Source organism: Orcinus orca, chromosome 13, assembly GCF_937001465.1.
Source record: "Orcinus orca chromosome 13, mOrcOrc1.1, whole genome shotgun sequence".
In the NCBI taxonomy this organism is placed as follows: Eukaryota; Metazoa; Chordata; class Mammalia; order Artiodactyla; family Delphinidae; genus Orcinus; species Orcinus orca.
The window spans coordinates 66,143,554-66,163,195 of NC_064571.1; the positions used below are offsets into that span (position 1 = coordinate 66,143,554).

At 37.0% G+C, this 19,642-nt stretch overlaps 1 protein-coding gene across 6 annotated transcripts in view; it reads right to left on the minus strand.

The window, feature by feature from the left end:
* BIRC6 (baculoviral IAP repeat containing 6) overlaps window positions 1–19,642 on the minus strand; it is a 239,505-nt gene that overhangs the window by 200,213 nt on the left and 19,650 nt on the right. For all 6 annotated transcript variants that reach the window (XR_004482481.2, XM_033425249.2, XM_049696304.1 and 3 more), the window contains exons 2-4: window positions 10,826–11,007; window positions 8,594–8,731; window positions 2,094–2,287 (exon numbers count right to left, since the gene is read on the minus strand). Coding sequence is in view for 5 of the 6 variants with exons in the window: in XM_033425249.2 (XP_033281140.1) it covers window positions 2,094–2,287; window positions 8,594–8,731; window positions 10,826–11,007 (514 nt within the window). In the remaining variant the exon portion in view is untranslated. The remainder of the gene's footprint in view (window positions 1–2,093; window positions 2,288–8,593; window positions 8,732–10,825; window positions 11,008–19,642) is intronic.

Below are 19,642 nucleotides of genomic sequence, written 5' to 3' on the forward strand. Positions count from 1 at the left end.
AAAACAGCAATAGCATCCAGTAGACCCTTACTCAAACCTCCAACAGAGTTCATCAAGGTTTTCATAAGGTTCCTAGATTCATATTTAATGAAATAAACACCACAGGCTATATCAAAATTAATACTTTGAGACATTTTAACACCTCCAGAAACACTGAAAATCCCATCTAATGAATGCATTTTCTAAAATAAACCATTTATGACAGCTTGCACTGAGTTCTTCAGATACTCTCCTACTGATTGCAAAGAAAATAGCTCTGAAATTATAATCTCAAGATAGGCATGGCTCTCAGATAGGAAACATTTATTCTAAATACATACTCTTCCTTTTTCTCCCCCTCTCCGGACATATTCCAAAGAACATTTTAATGATAGCCACAGCACATATCATCTGACAGTTATTAAAAATGAAAGTCTCCACATTTTGCCCAAAAGTTAGAGATAGCAATATTACTATGGAATACAAAAATTCTTCCCAAATGTTAACAACCAAGAGAAGTTATTTACACAATAATAAAATCACTTAACAAAAAAAGGGCAATTGATTAAGCAGTTTCAGTTTACAAAAGGATAAACTAATAAATATCGCAAACTAATGTAAGAGCTATACGGGAATTCCCTGGCTGCCCGGTGGTTGAGACTCCATGCTTTTGCTGCCGGAGGCCCGGATTCAATCCCTGGTCAGAGAACTGGGATTCCCACAAGCCGCACAGTGCAGCTGGCGGGAGGGCGGGGCAGGGGGGAGCAATACTTAAGATAACAGAAGTTAAAGGTTAACTCATTCAGTAATTTTTTTGCTACATCAGCATGTACTCTTTATAAATGTACTTCAGAAAACAGCATAGGCAGTTACAATTCACATTCAATGAAGAAGTGAAAATGTAAAATGCTACATGGAAAGGGAAATGTGAACTTATCAAAACTGCTAAATTTAATATTTCAGTAAAGCATTTCTAAACTTCAGTACTGATAAATTTTATTTCAAAAACAAATCATTTAAGTTTTTCAATGAATGCATTACTGACTTTTTAGTTAGTTTTACACAAAGCAGAACTCCAATAAATCTCTAGTGAAGAAAATAATGATTGAGGTATGGTTTTTTATAATACTGTTCAAATCCAGGGCAGGCAGCATAACAAGCTTAATTCAAAATTGCCCTAGAAAAACAAAAACAGGGCTTCCCTGGTGGCACAGTGGTTGAGAGTCCGCCTGCCGATGCAGGGGACACGGGTTCGTGCCCCTGTCTGGGAAGATCCCACATGCCGCGGAGAGGCTAGGGCCGTGAGCCATGGCCGCTAAGCCTGCGCGTCCGGAGCCTGTGCTCCGCAACGGGAGAGGGCGCAACAGTGAGAGGCCCGTGTACGGCAAAAAAAAAGAAAGAAAGAAAGAAAAAAACAAACAAAAAAAAAAAAAACCAAAAAATTGCTCTAACTGCTTTTTTTTTTTTTTTTTTGCGGTACGCGGGCCTCTCACTGTTGGCGCCTCTCCCGTTGCGGAGCACAGGCTCCAGACGCGCAGGCTCAGCGGCCATGGCTCATGGGTCCAGCCACTCAGCGGCATGCGGGATCTTCCCGGACCGGGGCACGAACCCGTGTCCCCTGCATCGGCAGGCGGACTCTCAACCACTGCACAACCAGGGAAGCCCATCCCTAACTGCTTTTTTAACTGTTCATTTTTTAAGTAGGAAATAATATATAGCTCTTTTATTCAGATTCTGGCAGAGTCTTTTAACTTACCAAAATTTATGCCAAAGGTCACAAAATTTCATCAAGGCAAAATAATTCATATATATTTAATAATTATAATATTTTTAAGTTGACTCAAATATTTACTAAGCAAGTACAAAGATGGAATTTTAAAAATACAGTTTCATAATCCCTTTAAATACTTTCCAGGCACCAAAAGAAATTGTTTAACAAGTCAAGGAGTAGTTTACTTCACTTCAGTATTTTAAGAGAAATAAAAATCTGAGTGGTTTTCAAAAATATTTTGAAATTTTTTAAATCATCATCAAATTTTACAGTTATTCTTTGTTAATCAAAAAACTTATCAATTCAATCTCACTGTCACATCTTTTTATAAGCAAGGTCATACCTGTCCACAGAACGACCTGGCCCCACCCCAAGTTCTGGACGTGCACTAGGTAAGAGGTAAGACAATCTGTCCATCACTGAGGACGCCACAGGTAAGGCAGCAATATTTTGATTTATTTTCTTAAGTTCATTCACAATGGCACTGGCAATGGACTTCAACACATGATGAGGAAGATGAAATGTAACTGTGGCCCACTGAAAGAAAACAGGAGTGTAAGCAAAGGAAAACATACTCAATAGTTTTCACCAAAACCATGACTTATACATTATAAGATAAACAACTATTTACAGTCTCAAGTGAGTTTACTCCATTAATTTATCATTTAAAGTAAGAACCTGCAATTACATAAAAAATGAAACTAACCATCCTGAAAAAGAAAGTTTAGAACCAAATGGTAGCACATCTTCTTACATATCTCATCCACAATTAAGGAGAACTAAAATCATCTGTAGTGAGAAGCTGCTGCATAGCACAAGGAGATCAGCTCAATGTTTTCTGATGACCTAGAGGGGTGGGATAGGGAGGGTGGGAGGGAACTCAAGAGGGAGGGGATATGGGGATATGTGTATACATACAGCTGATTCACTTTGTTGTACAGCAGAAACTAACACAACATTGTAAAGCAATTATACTCCAATAAAGATGTAAAAATAAATTAATTAAAATTTTAAATAAATAAAATCATCTGTCATTTTTCACATTCCTCCAGCACATATACAATGTTAAGCATAAACTAGGCACTTAAATATCTCCACTCATAAATATATAGCTGCACAATTCATCGCTACTGGGTTATACGAAGATTTACTTCAGATGTATTTTTTGTTGTCACCATAATTCAGCAAAGTATCTAAAGCATAGACCTTATTGTCCCACAGACTTGGATTCTAAGCCCAGCTTCTCCATCAACCATGAGACCCTAGTCAAATTAACTTCAATTTCCTGCTTCTGTGAAATGGGAAAAAACAAATACCTATTCACATAATGTTTTTACAAGAATTCAAGTGAGGATTGGTACAGTGTCTAACAGAGTAAGCCTTCAATAAGTGTTAACTACAATTATTTAATATTAAAATAATTACTTAAGAAGTTAGACTGAAAAAAATCCTAAGTATTAATCTCCAAGAGAAATAAGTCTATAAAGTAATTTCATCTTTATATCCTGTTCCTGCTTGCCTATGAATGGTTTCCATTCTGTCTAATACACTCTAGGCAGCCTACTAAATTACTACTTATCTATATTACTGGAAAAACTTGTGGCCAGAAACATGACTTCCATTACCTAAGAAACAGAGAGAGAGAAGCTCTTACTTTGTTTCTAGACCTAATCCGCTCATAGACCCAGAGCCTCTTGGTTGAAAGGGAGGCCAAATCCCCTTGAGAAAGGATCCTACAACAATGCCCCAACTCTACACTGTAAATCATACTCCAAGCCTTCCCCAAAGGCACCTGTGGACATTCACTGTAGTCACTGTGAACTAGGGAATAGAAAATATTTTGATCTTTCAGGCATCACAAGATAGTAACACTGAACTGACCTAAAACATCACTGTGGTCCACTAGTGAAAGTGGGGACATGATGGTGAAGTGATTGATGGAATTTTGGCCCAAAGCTGTCTCAATGAGCTCTGTGGATCCCCAGACGTATCTTGTAGCTATTTCTCTACTTCCCAAATGTACAACTGGAAGAGAAACAGAATAGGCAACTAGAAAAATTCCTACACTGTTTCTCTGATCCTCTTGGAGTACTACTAAAGTAAGAAAGGCCAGGTGGAAGCCCCTAGAACTTTCATTTTTTCTACAAAGCTACTAAACTAAAGCAATGCCACATCCTAAGGAAATTTCTGAGATTAATGTCACTATACTAGACCTGAAAGATACAGGGGTAATCAAATTATCTCATCTCCATTTAACTGACCTATTTGGCCCATGCAAACGTAAATGGATCTTGAAGAATGACTATGGACTGTAAAATCAGGTGATGACTTCAACTGTAGCTACTGTTCCAGATGAGATATTTTTACTGAAGCAAATCAACAAATCCCTTGATATTTTGTAGGCAGCTACAATTCTGTCAAATACTTTTTTGTCTATACTAATTTTTAGGGCCATCCAAAAGTAGACTGCTTCTATCTGGCAGAAACAATAAATCTGCACAGTCTTACCCTAGGACTCATGCTCTTTACCATAATCTAGTCTGTAGAGATCCTGATCAGCCTAACATCCTGCAGATCACCACCTTGGTCTACTACATTAGTAACATCACACTAACTGGTCCAGATGAGGGGGAAGTAGCAAGGAACTTAAATGCCTTAGTAAGACACATGCAAGCCAGAGAGAATCAATAATCCCCAGAAAAACTCAGGGTCCTAAAATCTCTTTTAAGTTTTTTCTAAAGGTCCAGTAGTCTGGGCATGTCAGGATATTTCCTCCAAGGTGAAAGATAAGTTACTATAACTTGTAAAGGCAAACAATGAAAAGAGGCACAATGCTCGGTGGGCCTAAGTGGATTTTGGACCCCAGCGTTCAGCATATTTGAGTATGCTGCTCTAACTCAATTATCAAATAATACATAAGGCACAAGAAGCTCTGTAGCATGTCCAGGCTGAATTGCAAGATGCTCTACCACTTGTAACTTGTGAGCATATTCAATGACACTAGAAGTGTCTGCCGCAAGTAAAGATCCTATCAGGAGTCTCTGGGACAATCACGTAGCAGAACGCTAGGGCAAAGCCATGCCCGCTCCTGTAAATAACTCTTCTCCTTTTGAGAAACAGCTCCTGGCTTCTTAGTAGTCCCTGACAGAAATACCTACCCATGAGACAAATGTCTATGCAATCAGAGTTGTTCACCACAAACTAGGTGCTATCTGACACACCAAACCATAACACTGGGTATGAGGGCTAGCCTTCATTAAGTGGTTTATAAGAAATCAGTCTTGAGAAATCCAAAAGGCAATTCAATTTTGGACCAGTTGAATAATCGAGTAGCTCACATTTCCACAATATCTACTCTTTATGACTCCTTTCTCATTCCACATTGATGGCTTCAGAGGGAACTCCTTATGATGAGATAATTGAGGAAGAAAACCTTTAGCTGTGACATACAGATGGTTCTGCACATTATGTTGGTACCATCCCTAAGTGGATGGCTGCAGCATCACAGTCCCAATCAGGACAGTGGTGAAGGTGAAATCTTCTCAGTGGTCAGAACTTCAACCAGTTCATTTGGCTGTTCTCTTTGTCTGGACTGAGAGTTGGCCAGAAGTAAAGGTCCTCAATGATTAATGAACAGTAGGTAATGTTTTGGCTAGATGTTCAGGAATTCCGAAGGATCAGGATTGGAAGACTGTTAACAAGGAAGTCAACAGTTAAAGTCTTTGGAAGGACCTCTCAAAATAAACCGAGTGTGAAAATATTTGTGAAATACGTGAATGCTCATCAAAAGGCATCCACTCTAGAGGAAATGGGCAAATTATACACACTATACGAATGTCACTCACCCTCTGGCCATAGCCACTCCAGTGCTTGCTCAATGGACCTGTATGCGAAATGCCATGGCAACAGAGACAGAGGGTATGTACAGACCCAACATTAACTTCCTCTCACCAGGACTGAGCAGGCTAACGGCAGGTTAACCTGCCAATGGCAAATACCAAAGCTGAGGCACCAATAGGACACCATTTTCCAGAAGAAACAGCCAACTATCTGATTGCAGGTTGATTATATTGGATTCCTTCAGTCACAGACTGGGTAGCAATTTGTATTCACTGTAATAGGCACGTATTCTGGATGTGCATTTATATGTTCTGCCCACAATGCTCTGCCATAATATTATACCACTACTGGGGACTAATAGAATGGCTTATGTACCAACAAAGTATTCCATACAACTTTGCTTTTTGCTTCTGACCAAGAAAGCACTTCAAAGGAAAAAAAAAAGGCAGCAACGGGCTCTTGCCCATGAGATTGACTGGTCTTACCAGGGTATCATAGAGAAGGAGCTGACCTGACAGAAAGGTGTGATGCCTTACCAAAGACTCATCTTCAGTACTAACTGAGAGAGACGTCTGAAAGTCTGGAGTTCTACCTTACAGGATTATGTGTATGCTTTCAATCGGCAAAAAACACATGACACAGCTTCTCCTAGCAGGGTTGCTATTATACGTAATAATCCATTCACAGACTTTTTTTTTTTAAGCTTTAGGCTCTAGAGGTCTTGTGTCAAGGAAGGAATGTTCCACCAAGGGTACAATGGTTCCATTGAATTAGGTATTGATACTGCTACCCAGCAATTTTGGGTTCCTCTTGTCACTGAATCATCAGGCAAAGAAGGTGGTTATTCTACTGGTTGGTATGAGGAAAACTGACAAACACAGGGAAATTGGATTGATGCTAAATAACAGGAGCAAGGAGAACTTAATTACAATCCAGGAGACTCTCTAGGGTGCCTCTAAGCTCTTCCACATCTAATAGTAACAGTGAAAGGACAATTACAACTTAACACAGTACCACAGAAGATTTGGATCCTGCAAGAGTGAAGCCTTGAGTCACCTGACCACGTAAAGACACCTGACCAGTTGAGGTGCTGGCTGAGGACAAAGGGAATACGGAATAGGTAGGAGAAGAAAGAGGCTGTAAATATCAAATATATCCTCTTGATATTACAGACCATTATAGAACTGAGGGATACAGCAACTATATATATTTTCTTCCCTTATACATAAATGATAGATGGATATATATTTAGATAGATACAGACACAGAGAGATACATTATTTCACGTAAGAATTTTTGTTGTAGTTAATTTAGTCTTTAGGTAGCACGGTTCTGTTACCTAAACGCTTGAAACTATAAATTTTAGGAGTAGTTAGTATCAACTAGGGATGGATAAAATATCTGCTGGAACTTTGTGTCTGTTCTGGGGACGGGGAGAGAATATCTTCATTTGTAAAAAGGAACAGTACGTCTTGTTAAGTAAAAGCATAATATTTTTGTTGTATGAAAGTTCAAACACATATAGATGGTATGTATGGAGATGCAGAGTGGCCAAAGGAGTGGCATGTGCCAGTTATTAAACTACTGTCTCTCGGGTCCAAACCTACCCTTTTTTTTCTTCTCCATCATGTTTGGGCTGGGATTCTGTAAACTATTATTTCTTCTTTGCCAACCAGTTTCCTGGCTGTTAAGTTCTGACAAAAGGAACACAGGATGGAAACTGGAAAGCACGATGAGGGGAGAAAGACTTGCTCCTTGCTATTACTCGTCATTACCATCAATATTGTTTTAGCGAAGGACCTGGTGGCAGCAGTTGATTCTTCTGGTCTTTAGAGGTTTTTTGTTTTGTTTTCTTAGCATTCCCAGGACCAGTTTCACAGAGCTCCCTCAGAGACACTAACATTAGCCTAGTAGCATCTCTCTTCAGAAATCTGAGGCTCAGTTCATCAAGTTCCAATCTCCAAGCTCCTGAGGTACCTACTGGATAACATCTCCTCCTCAGAAGTCTGAGTTCCAGACCCATGGGGCCTATTCTCTAAGTTTTTAAGTATCTAGGTTCTAAAAATCCTAACCTCTTGTTCCTTCAGACTGAGGTGAGTGCTGATTCCCATAGTTACCATCTGTGTATTACCTCAGGGTTTCCTTTTCGCTTTTTCAGTTCTCATACACATATTACGTCAATTCCTTACAATAAATTCTCTCTGTTGAAATACACAGTATGATTTCTGTTTTACTAAATAAAAATGTCCCATCAATGGAATAAGGGTTCATAAAATCATGGTAAATCTATAAAAATAAACTTCAATGTAAATATTAGGAAGAATACAGATGATCTATGAGGACTGATACAAAAAGATACTCAAGATACATCCTTCAATGAAAAAAAGCATGGTATATGCTATAATTTGAATGTTTGTGTCCCCCCAAAATTCACCTGTTGAAATTCTAACCCCCAAAGGGGAGGGTTATTAGTAAGTAGGGCCTTTGGGAGGTACTTAAGTCATGAGGGTGGAGTCCTCTTTATAAAAGAGGTTCCAGAGAGATCCTTTCCCTTTTCCACCATGTAAGGACACAGTGAGAAGGTACCAGCTATGACCCAGGAAGAAGGACTTCACCAGAAGAAATATCACTCAGTCGGTGGTATTCCGTTATAGCAGCCCAAACAGACTAAGACAGTACATCACAATATTTTAGTATAATTTCAACTGTACTCGAGAAAAAAAGATATTTATAGATGCAAAAGTTATTTTTAGGAAAATAGCTTTTACCTTCTACCTTTTATACCTTCAATATAAAAATTGTATATGTACTATATTTACAACTTAGGAAAGATGTTAAAAGAAAAACACAGAAAAATTAATGAAATATATCCAAGGATTTAATTCAAAGCACCATCTCCCACAGACATCCTTAGTCATCAGTGTGGGGAGGACAGAGAAAGGCAAAAGTATAGAGGTGTTCTTTCTACTACAACCCCAAAGTAATTTTTTTTTAACTTCTTACCTTAGCAACTTTGTGGTTTGCTGCAGTCTCATGAGATGTATTTTTCAAACCATCTTTGAGCTGTGTGATGAACAAATCATAACCCTCCGTACTAGAAATATCTACCTTTTCTAAACATGCAGATAAGAGCTGTTGTGCCTAAATAAAAGAGATGATCACAAAAAATTAACCACAACCAAAAATGTTAAATTCAGATTCTTATACAAATATTTTAATTCTGATAGGTACTATACTAAAGCTTCCTACTTTTACGTTTTTTAAACAAACTTAGTTAAATCAAATAATGACTTGAAGGGCTGTTACAAAATTAAATGAGATAAAGCAACGTATTCAGTGTAGTACCACATAGTAAACTTTTAGTACATAGAAGCTTTTATAAGCCAAAGCAAGATAGAAAAAACTGGCTAAGCTGAAACCATGAACAAAAGTAAAAGAGATAAAAATGTAAAGACATAAATGTAAAGTGCTCCAATGAGCTTAAAATACTCAAACTATGCAAAACCATAAGAGGGGTCACTCACTAAGTCAGCAGGTAATAAAAAAAAAGCCCTTTGCATTGTTACCCACATATTCAATATGAACTACGTTAACAGAAATATTTGGGCAATATATGGAAAAGAACACATCCACACTAATCCAACCAAACCCAGGACCCCATTCTTTAGGCAAGACAGTAACAAACTAGTGTGATGCAGGAAAGGATGCCTGGGATGGTGGAAGGACTACAAACAATATTACATGAACAAGAGAGCTGTAATTATTTATGTAGAAAGAAAGAAAACCAGCTACAGATATTATGAGCTGGCAAGGTGGAGGAGGTGGCAGAAGCTGGCTAAATATCTAGCATTTAGGTCAGAGTAGTAGGAAAAATATTGACTTGACGGTCCATTTCATATACATGTTCAACTATTTTATTGTAATTCTGTAGTTCCTTTTAAAACCCAACAGTTTGATACCATCCTTCATTGTAGGCTACGATGTATATCCTTTATTAAGATATCACATGGTCTAACTTCCTTAAAGTAGGAGAGGAAAAAATGTTCAGTACAAGTAGAACTAATTAATTCTCTGTCCAAAGATTTTAGACATGCCCCCAGATCCAGATATTCTGATGACAAAAAGATGGCTACTCTGTTTTCAGAACTCAAACCTTTAGCAACATGCTTTCAATATTAACATATACTAGATGACTGTGATATGACAGTAAATATGAAATCCAAGTAGATATACATTGGTACTTTCTTTTTACAAAAAGCCTTCCAAAGAGGGAATAAAACATTTAAACTGCACTTAAAATTCACACATTAACACTTTTCATGTCCTAAAAATGGGAAATATGCTATATTGATTTTTATGAATTAATCATATCAGTCTGCCAAATGCAAAACAATTAATAATCAACAACTGGGATGAAGACAAATAATATCTCACTTTATTAGCGTGTACAGCATTATAATCTTTTATATTCTGAGATGATTTAAAATCTGATAAATTGGAAAAATGTACTTTCAAATTCCATGATATGAACATCAACTCACACAAAAGGATTTAAGTTAGGGTAGACTTACAAATTAAGTAATGAATATGTAACACAGAAAAATACATATAGCTAAAATTTTAAACTGGAATTGTTAAGAAACATGATACATAGCAAAGATTACTGGTTGTCAATTACTATTTATTCCTTCTTTTTTTAATATTAAAGAAAAAAGAACCACCTCAGCTTAATGTGGCCATGTGACTGAATTCTAGCCAATGGAGTAAATATGAAAAGGGCATATATGAAAGAGTTTGTAAAAGAGAACAAGAAAAATGATGGAGGGGAAGAGAAGGAAGGAGAGGATGAGGGAAGTAGGTGAAAGGAAAAGGAGAGAAAGAGGGTGGGTAATACTAGTGTGCTCCCCTGGCCTTCTGCCCACCTTTTCCTTAAGACAGAAGTAATGAGACTTGAAGCAGCTGTCTTGGACTCAGGAAATGGAAGCTAAGTGTTGAGGTAAACAAAGCTGTCCCTATAACTTAGCCCAGTACTGTTACTGGAAAGAAACTATCCTGTTTAAGCCACTGTATTTTGGGGCCTCTGTTACAGTGGTATAACCTGTACAGTTCATACTTCTTTGTTTTTATAGGGATACATATATAATATTCTCAAAGGACAACCTAATTTCATTTAACAGCTAGTAAGTCTGAAACTACATTAAGTAGAAAAGCATATTGATACTTATTTCAACTTACCTCTGTGACAGGTAATTCAAGCTGAACCACATCATCCTGCTTTGAAACTGGAGTTTGCAGAGCAGTGTCTAACAACAAGATTCCATTAAGGTCCTTTCTACACCCTACTGCATAATCATCCACAAAAATAACTTTATCCACAGCAGAAATATACTGACATTTCACCTGTCCACCTGGTTTAGCTGTTAAAAGAACAAAAATTCAACACTTAAGATTTTAAGGCCAATAGTTCATTTAAAATAAATGTTTACATGGCAACTAAATATAATAATCTTTGACTGAAAAAAAATGCTCTAAAGGACATTAGAACTGATAAATTGGAATATGTACTGTAGCTTAAAGTAACAATATGAAATTATCAGAACTTGAAAACTATATTGCTGTTATAAGAGAATATCATTATTCTTAGAAATACACATGGAAATAGTAAAGGGTAAAGGAACATGATATACGCAACCTATTCACAAGAGAGCAAAAGTAATATGTATGTATGTGTGAGGGGATGATAAGAAAATGTGGTAAAAGATTTAAAATTAAAATTAGTGAAACTGGGGGTTTCCCTGGTGTCACAGTGGTTAAGAATCTGCCTGCCAATGCAGGGCACACGGGTTCGAGCCCTGGTCGGGGAAGATCCCACATGCCGCGGAGCAACTAAGCCCATGCACCACAACTACTGAGCCTGTGCTCTAGAGCCCGCGAGCCACAACTACAGAAGCCCGTGTGCCTATAGCCTGTTCTCCGCAACAAGAGAAGCCACCGCAATGAGAAACCCGTGCACCGCAATGAAGAGTAGCCCCCACTCACGCAACTAGAGAAAGCCGGCACGCAGCAACAAAGACCCAACGTGGCCAAAAATAAATTTAAAAAAATAAAATATATAAATTTAAAAAAATTAGTGGAACTGGGTAAAAGGTGTAGAGAAGTTCTTTGTACTACACTACTTCAAAATAAAGTGTTTGGAAAAATTTTTTAAATATTCAATACTGTACAACATTGTAAATCAACTATACTTCAATTAAAATAAATACTCAATATTTTCTTTACATCTTTTTTCCAAAAGTCATTAAGCATAAAGTCAATGTGGACAGTTTTTAGGTAACTACCTCAAAAGTTCTTTAGGGCTTTTATATCTGAGATAAAATTATGGAGAATGGTTATAACCTAAGCTAAGAGAACTAGTAAAGTCTCTAGTTCAACTACCACTGAAAAAACAGTCAACTATCACTGACAATCAATGTCCCCTGAAGTTTCCATTAATCAATTTCAGAAGAGTATTTTAACAGAAATAAAATTTCTCAGAATAAATTAGAGTAGAATTTCAAGAAGTATTACAAAAGACAGTAAAACACAGAAGCTTTAAATACCAAAAAATATTGGAAAAGATAACATCAATTTATACATTTTAATTTATAAGAGATTTATAAGGAGACTAATGTTAAGTATTCTCCCATGAATACAGAGTCTCTGTAAAAAAGACTTGAAAGAATGATCAACTATGAAATTTTATTGCACTAATGAAGAAACTTCTCTGGAAGCAAGCAATCCTGCCGCCAGTATACCTTATTCTAAACCCCCACCACGACGCTACAGAACATTCCTGATAGTAGTACGATTATTGCCTAGTGATACAAAAGCAGAAAAGAGAAGATAAATCAGGGTCCTACTCATCAACCTATAGGACAACTATAAAACATGTTATAATCAATTAATATTAGGATTGGCTTTCTTAATCCCAGATTATTACAGCTCTCTCAAGCTCCTGGAGACATTACGTAACTGATTAGGAACTAATTCATTATCTACATAAAACCAAGAAAAATTCATGGAATTTCTATAGTTCATTCCCAGATCTTTTGATTTGAAATATATGTTAGCATATAGGAAAATAATCTCTGTAATACAATAAAACAGGAATATTGACCTAGCACTTTTGATCTCTAGGTGAAATCACAAGAAATCATACACATTATAGGAACTGAGAGTAAAATTATGTAAGAACTTGTAAAGATAGTTTCAAAACTCATTAACTATAATTTTTTTAAATAGACTATCCTTTTTTTACAGCAGTTTTAGGTTCACAGCAAAATTGAGCAGAAGGCAGAGATTTCCCATATGTGCCATGCCCCCCACACATAACTATAAAATTTTTAAAACCAAAACTACGAATTCTGTTTTATTGTTTTAGGGACAGGTAATTAGGTAAGGAACTGTAAAAACCATTATTTTGTGAAAACTTTCCCAGAGAGGTATAAAATGTGAGAATCTACGCAAAGCTTTTCAACTGGGTTTCCATGCAACCCTAGAATTCCATATAATGTCACTAGAAATTCCTCAATAGATCTTGACAAAAAAAAGTCAACACTTTTTTGGAACTTCTTATACTATACAATATTAGCCCTCAAAGTAATGCACAGTGACCAAGCAGCCTTACTGGCAATTTCTTCAGAGGTCTTCCAGGCCCACAGAGCAGCATGTAGTAGAACCGTGTTTATTCAGATGAGTCCATTCCCGATTTTTTGACCTAAGTTACAGAAGGCCATTTGTAAGCAGTGACTTGCTGTACTACACACCAGAAAGACAGTAAACTTATTATCAGCCATACTACCCCAAAGGCTCTTTGAGTTCGTGTGACCTCATCTTCACTAATTACATTAGCAAAGACCCTATTTCTAAATAAGGTCACAATCTGAGGTCCCATGTGCACATGAATTGTACAACCCACCACACAAACTCTTTCTCTGAATCTTTTACTCAGCCTGAGAACTTTATTTCGAGAAAAAGAGCTTTGCTAATGTAGGCTGATAGTATGCTCAAGATTTCATTTACATCTGGCCCTAAACAAGTTTTAGATTTCTGTGAAGAAAAAATATCCTGCAATGAACAAAGAATATTTTATGGAACTTTTCACCTTCTAACACGTTTGGGCATGTCTTTTCTTACCTAACAAGAAATAAGACCAAAGACACAAATTCTCTAACTTGGGATAAAAATGAAATCCATGTGTGCTTAAGTCTGACCCAGAACTGAGTATTTGTACAGCAAAAAAACAAGCACAGGTTTCACAGTGAGAGGTAACAATAGACATTTATTTTTAGTTATAAGAATAACAATTTTAAGTGCATAAAGGTTCATAAAAGAGATGAAACCAAGAAACCTATGTTCAAGCCAGGATGTGTCACTCAGTAAGAAAACATCTTTTCAAAGGTTTGTATGAAATTGTCTCTTAAGTTATACATTTATTCATATTGCTTTGTTCCATGGTTTTAGTAGTATTACTACGCAACACTGTTGATAAATTTTAATGCTGCAAATAACATTAACAAAAAACTTACAGGACTTCTCTGGTGGTGCAGTGGTTAAGAATCCACCTGCCAATGCAGGGGACATGGGTTCGAGCCCTGGTCCGGGAAGATCCCACATGCCATGGAGGAACTAAGCCCATGCGCCACAACTACTGAGCCCACATGCCACAACTACTGAAGCCCACACGCCTAGAGCCCGTGCTCCACAACAAGAGAAGCCACCACAATGAGAAGCCCGTGCACCACAACAAAGAGTAGCCCCTACTCGCCCCAACTAGAGAAAGCCTGCACGCAGCAACGAAGACCCAATTCAGCCAAAAATAAATAAGTTTATAAAAAATAAAAAACTTATAACCTGTACTTAAACTAAACCTCCCAAGTTTACCTTTAAAAAACTTAAGTCCCATTTTGGCATAAGTTAGTTATTTAATAGAAATTTATTTTGTTTGCCTTCTGAGTTTAAAATGTCTGAAAATAAATTTCTCAAAGAAACGTAAGTCATGCTTAACTAATGTTTAAATTTTCAAGAAAAGTTGGCTAAAAAGTCATTTTTGGCTTTTAAATACAGGGGAAAAACTCTTACACCTACCCTCTATGACATGTTACACCTTGTTAGAATTTTCTATAGAAGATACTTGTAAAATGACTTTGAACCCTACAGGATAAAGTTTAAAAAGAAATTCAAGCAGAAAATTTTAATAGAAGAAACACTCAAATTTCCTCCAACTATACCAGAGATCAGCAAGCTTCTTATAAAAAGGTCAGATAGTAACTATTTAAGGCCTCACAATACATATGGTCTTTCTCACAATTACTCAACTCTGCCACTGTAGTGCAAAAGCAACATGTAAATAAACGGGTATATATGTGTTCCAGTAGCATTTTATTTGCAAAATCAGGAAACAGGTTGAGAGCTACCGAGGTGGCAGGCCATAGTTTGCAGACTCCTGACTGACACTAATGACTTGCATTAGTACAGATTTTCTTTTGGGGCAGGGGAAATTTCACAAAAATAGTAGGTTAAAAATTCACAGCCAGACACAATAAGCTGCTGAAACCTAACATAGAAAAATCTTGAAAGCAACCAGAGGATATGTTACGTACAAGCAAGTAATAATTACAATAAAAGCACATTTATCATTAAAAACCATGGGGTTTGTTAGGAATTGAACCATTTTTAAAATACTGAAAAAAGAAATTCTGTATTCAACAAAAATATCCATCAGGAATGAAGGTGAAATAAAGACATGCTCAGATGAGGGAACACTAAAGGGAAATTCTGCCAGCAAACCTGCTCAAAAAGAATCACAAAAGGAAGTTCATCAAAGAGAAGGGAAACTATTCAGAAATAAACTTAGAGTATCAAGAATGAGGGAAGAGGGCTTCCCTGGTGGCACAGTGGTTGAGAATCTGCCTGCCAATGCAGGGAACACGGGTTCGAGCCCTGGTCTGGGAAGATCCCATATACCGCAGAGCAACTAGGCCCGTGAGCCACAACTACTGAGCCTGCGCATCTGGAGCCTGTGCTCCACAACAAGAGAGGCCGCGATAGTGAGAGGCCCGTGCACCGCGATGAAGAGTGGCCCCCGCTTGCCACAACTAGAGAAAGCCCTCACACAGAAACGAAGACCCAACACAGCCAAAAATAAAATAAAATAAATAACTAAATAAATATTAGAAAAAAAAAAGAATGAGGGAAGAGCAACAGAAATGGTAAATATCTGGGTAAATGTAAGTGATGATTCTTCACCTCAGTTCTTTAAAATATATTTGACAACTGAAAGCAAAAATTACTACAATGCCTGGGGGTCTTCAATGTCACATATATGTAATAAATAAGTCAACCATAACTTAAAAGAGAGAAGGGTACAATAGGGCAGTATGGTTTCTATATGCCACTTAAAGTGGTAAAATAGGGCTTCCCTGGTGGCGCAGTGGTTAAGAATCCGCCTGCCAATGCAGGGGACATAGGTTTGAGCCCTGGTTCGGGAAGATCCCACATGTCGTGGAGCAACTAAGCCTGTGCACCACAATTACTGAGTCTGTGCTCTAAATCCCGAGAGCCACAACTACTGAGCCCTCGTGCCACAACTACTGAAGCCCATGTGCCTACAGCCCATGCTCCACAATAAGGGAATCCACCACAATGAGAAACCCATGCACTGCAATGAAGAGTAGCCCCTGCTCGCTGCAACTAAAGAAAGCCCACGCAACAACGAAGACCCAACGCAGCCATGAGTAAATAAAGTTCCCTAAATAAATAAATAAATAAAGTGGTAAAATACTGACTCTAAATAGACTGAGAAAAGTATGTATATTGCAATCCTTCAAGTAACTACAAAAGCACATACAAATAATTAGGCAAAAGCAATAGATAAGTTTAAAAAAAAAATCAAGCCAAAAAAAGCAGAAAGAAAAAATAAAGGAAAAAAGAGGAAACAAATAAATAATCAACTGGAGTATCTAAATCAAAATATCAACAACTACATTAAACATAAATGGCCTAAGTATGCCAATGAAAAGATAAACTGAATTTAAACACACACAAGCCAATTCTATGATGTCTACAAGAAACTTTTACCATTCTAAAAGGGTAAAAGGATGGAAAAAAGATATATCATGCAAATGTTATCATAGAAAGATGGAATAGTTATATTTAGATCAGCCAATGATCATAACAAAGAAAATCACCAGGAATAAATGAGGACATTACATGATAAAAGGGTCAGTTCATGAAGAACAAAAAGCAATCCTAAATATATATACACATAGGAGAACTTCAAAATACATTCAGCAAAAATTAACAGAACTGAAGGGAGAAATAGGCATCCATAATTACAGCGGAAGACTTCAACTTTCAGTAGTTAACAGAACTAGTAGATAGAAAACAGTACCATCAAAAAAAAAAACAGTACCATCAACCCATGACATTTTAAAAATATTCCACCTATCAACAGTAGAATGCACATTCATTTCAGATGCACACTGAATATTAATCAAGACATATCATATCCTGGATCATAAGACAGACCTTAATATACAAGAAGTGAAGTTAAAAGTATGTTCTCTGAGAGCCCAGAAATAAACCCATACACCTCCGGGTCAATTAATCTTCAACAAAGGATGTAAGAATATACAATGCGAAAAAGACAGTCTCTTCAGCAAGTGGTGTTGGGAAAGTTGGATGGCCACATGTAAATCAATGAAGTTAGAACACACCCTCACACCACACACAAAAATAAACTCAAAATGGCTTAAAGACAAATATAAGACATGACACCATAAAACTCCTAGAAAAGATCATAGGGAAAACATTCTCTGAAATAAATCATACCAATGTTTTCTTAGGTCAGTCTCCCAAGGCAACAGAAATAAAAGTGAAAATAAACAAACGGGACCTAATCAAACTTATAGGCTTTTGCACAGCAAAGGAAACCATAAACAAAACAAAAAGACAACCTATGAACTAGGAGAAAATATTAGCAAATGATGTGACAGACAAGGGCTTAATCTCCAAAATATACAAGTAGCTCATACAACCCAATCGAAAAATGGGCAGAAGACCTTAATAGACATTTCTCCAAAGAAGAAATACAGATGGCCAACAAGCACATAAAAAGATATTCAACATCACTAATTATTAGAGAAATGCAAATCAAAACTACAATGAGGTACCACCTCACACTGGTCATAATGGCCATCATTAAAAAGTCTACAAATAACAAATGCTGGAGAGGGTATGGAGAAAAGGGAACCCTCCTACACTGTTGGTGGGAATGTAAGTTGGTGCAGCCACTAGGGAAAACAGTATGGAGGTTCCTCAAAAGACTAAAAACATAATTACCATATGATTCAGCAATCCCACTCCTGGACATATATCCAGACAAAAATTATTCAAAAAGATACATGCACCCCTATGTTCACAGCAGCACTATTCACAATAGCCAAAACACGAAAACAACCTAAATGTCCAGCAAAAGATGAATGGATAAAGAAGATGTGGTACATATATACAATCAAATACTACTCAGCAAATAAAAAGAACAAAATAATGTCATTTGCAGCAACAGGGATGCAACTAGAGATTATCATACTAAGTGAAGTAAGTCAGAAAGAGAAAGGCAAAATACCATATGATATCACTTATATGTGAAATCTAAAATATGACACAAATGAACCTATGTACAAAACAGAAACAGACTCACGGACACAGAAAACAGACTTGTGGTTGCCAAGGGGGAGGGGATTGGGGGAGGGATGGGGTCAGCAGATGTTAGCTATTGTATACAGAATGGATAAATAACAAGGTCCTACTGTACAGCATGGGAAACTATATTCAATATCCTATGATAAACCATAATGGAAAAGAATATTTAAAAAAAGAATGTATATATGTATAACTGAATCACTTCAGTGTACAGCAGAAATTAACACAATGTTGTAAAACAACTATACTTCAATAAAACAAACAAACAAACAAAAGGTATGTTCTCTGACCATAATGGATTTAAGTAGAAATCAGTAACAGAAATATAATGGGAAACCTCTAAATACTTGTAAATTAAACAACATACTTCTAAATAATCTTTAGGTTGATGAAGAAGTCTAAACATTTTTAAAAGAATGAAAATGAGGGAGTTCAGTTCCCCATGGTCTAGTGGTTGGGATTCGGCGCTTTCACTGCCGTGGCCTGGGTTCAATCCCTGTTGGGGAACTGATATCCCACAAGCTGCAGCACAGCCAAAAAAAAAAAAAGAATGAAAATGAAAATATAATATCAAAACGTCACATGAAGCTACAACAGGGACTTCCCTGGTGGTCCAGTGGTTAAGAATCCGTCTTCCAATGCAGGGGACGTGGGTTCAATCCCTGGTCGGGGAACTAAGATCCCACATGCCACAGGGCAACTAAGCCCTCATGCCACAACTACTGAGCACACAGGCCACAACTAGAGAGCCTGCGTGCCACAACTAGAGAGAAGCCCATGCACCACAACGAGGAACCCACATGCTGCAACTGAGACCCGATACAGCCAAAAATTAAATAAATAATTTTTAAAAACAAAAAGAAGCTAAAACAGTGATTAGAGTAAAATTTATAGGAATTGAACGCTTATACTGGGGTGGGGAAGAAGGCCTTAAATCAATAACCTAAGCTTCCTACTTAAGAAAACCAGAAAAAGAGCAAAACAAGCAAAAGAAAAGAAACAATAAAGATAATAGCAGAAATCAGTGGAAGTGAAAATAGAAAAACAACACAGAAAATCAATATAAGCAAAAACGAGTTCTTTGAAAAGATCAATGAAATTTATAAAGCTGTAGCAAGACTGGCAAAGAAAAAAAAAGAAGACATAAATTACCAATAATATCAGGAATGAAAGAGGAGCTAGACGACAGATTCTGTAGACATCGAAAGATAAATAATACTATGAACATCTCTATGCACATAAATTTGACAACTTAGGTCATCAAAATAAATAAATTTGACACTACAAATGTTAAGAAGGTAACTGAGG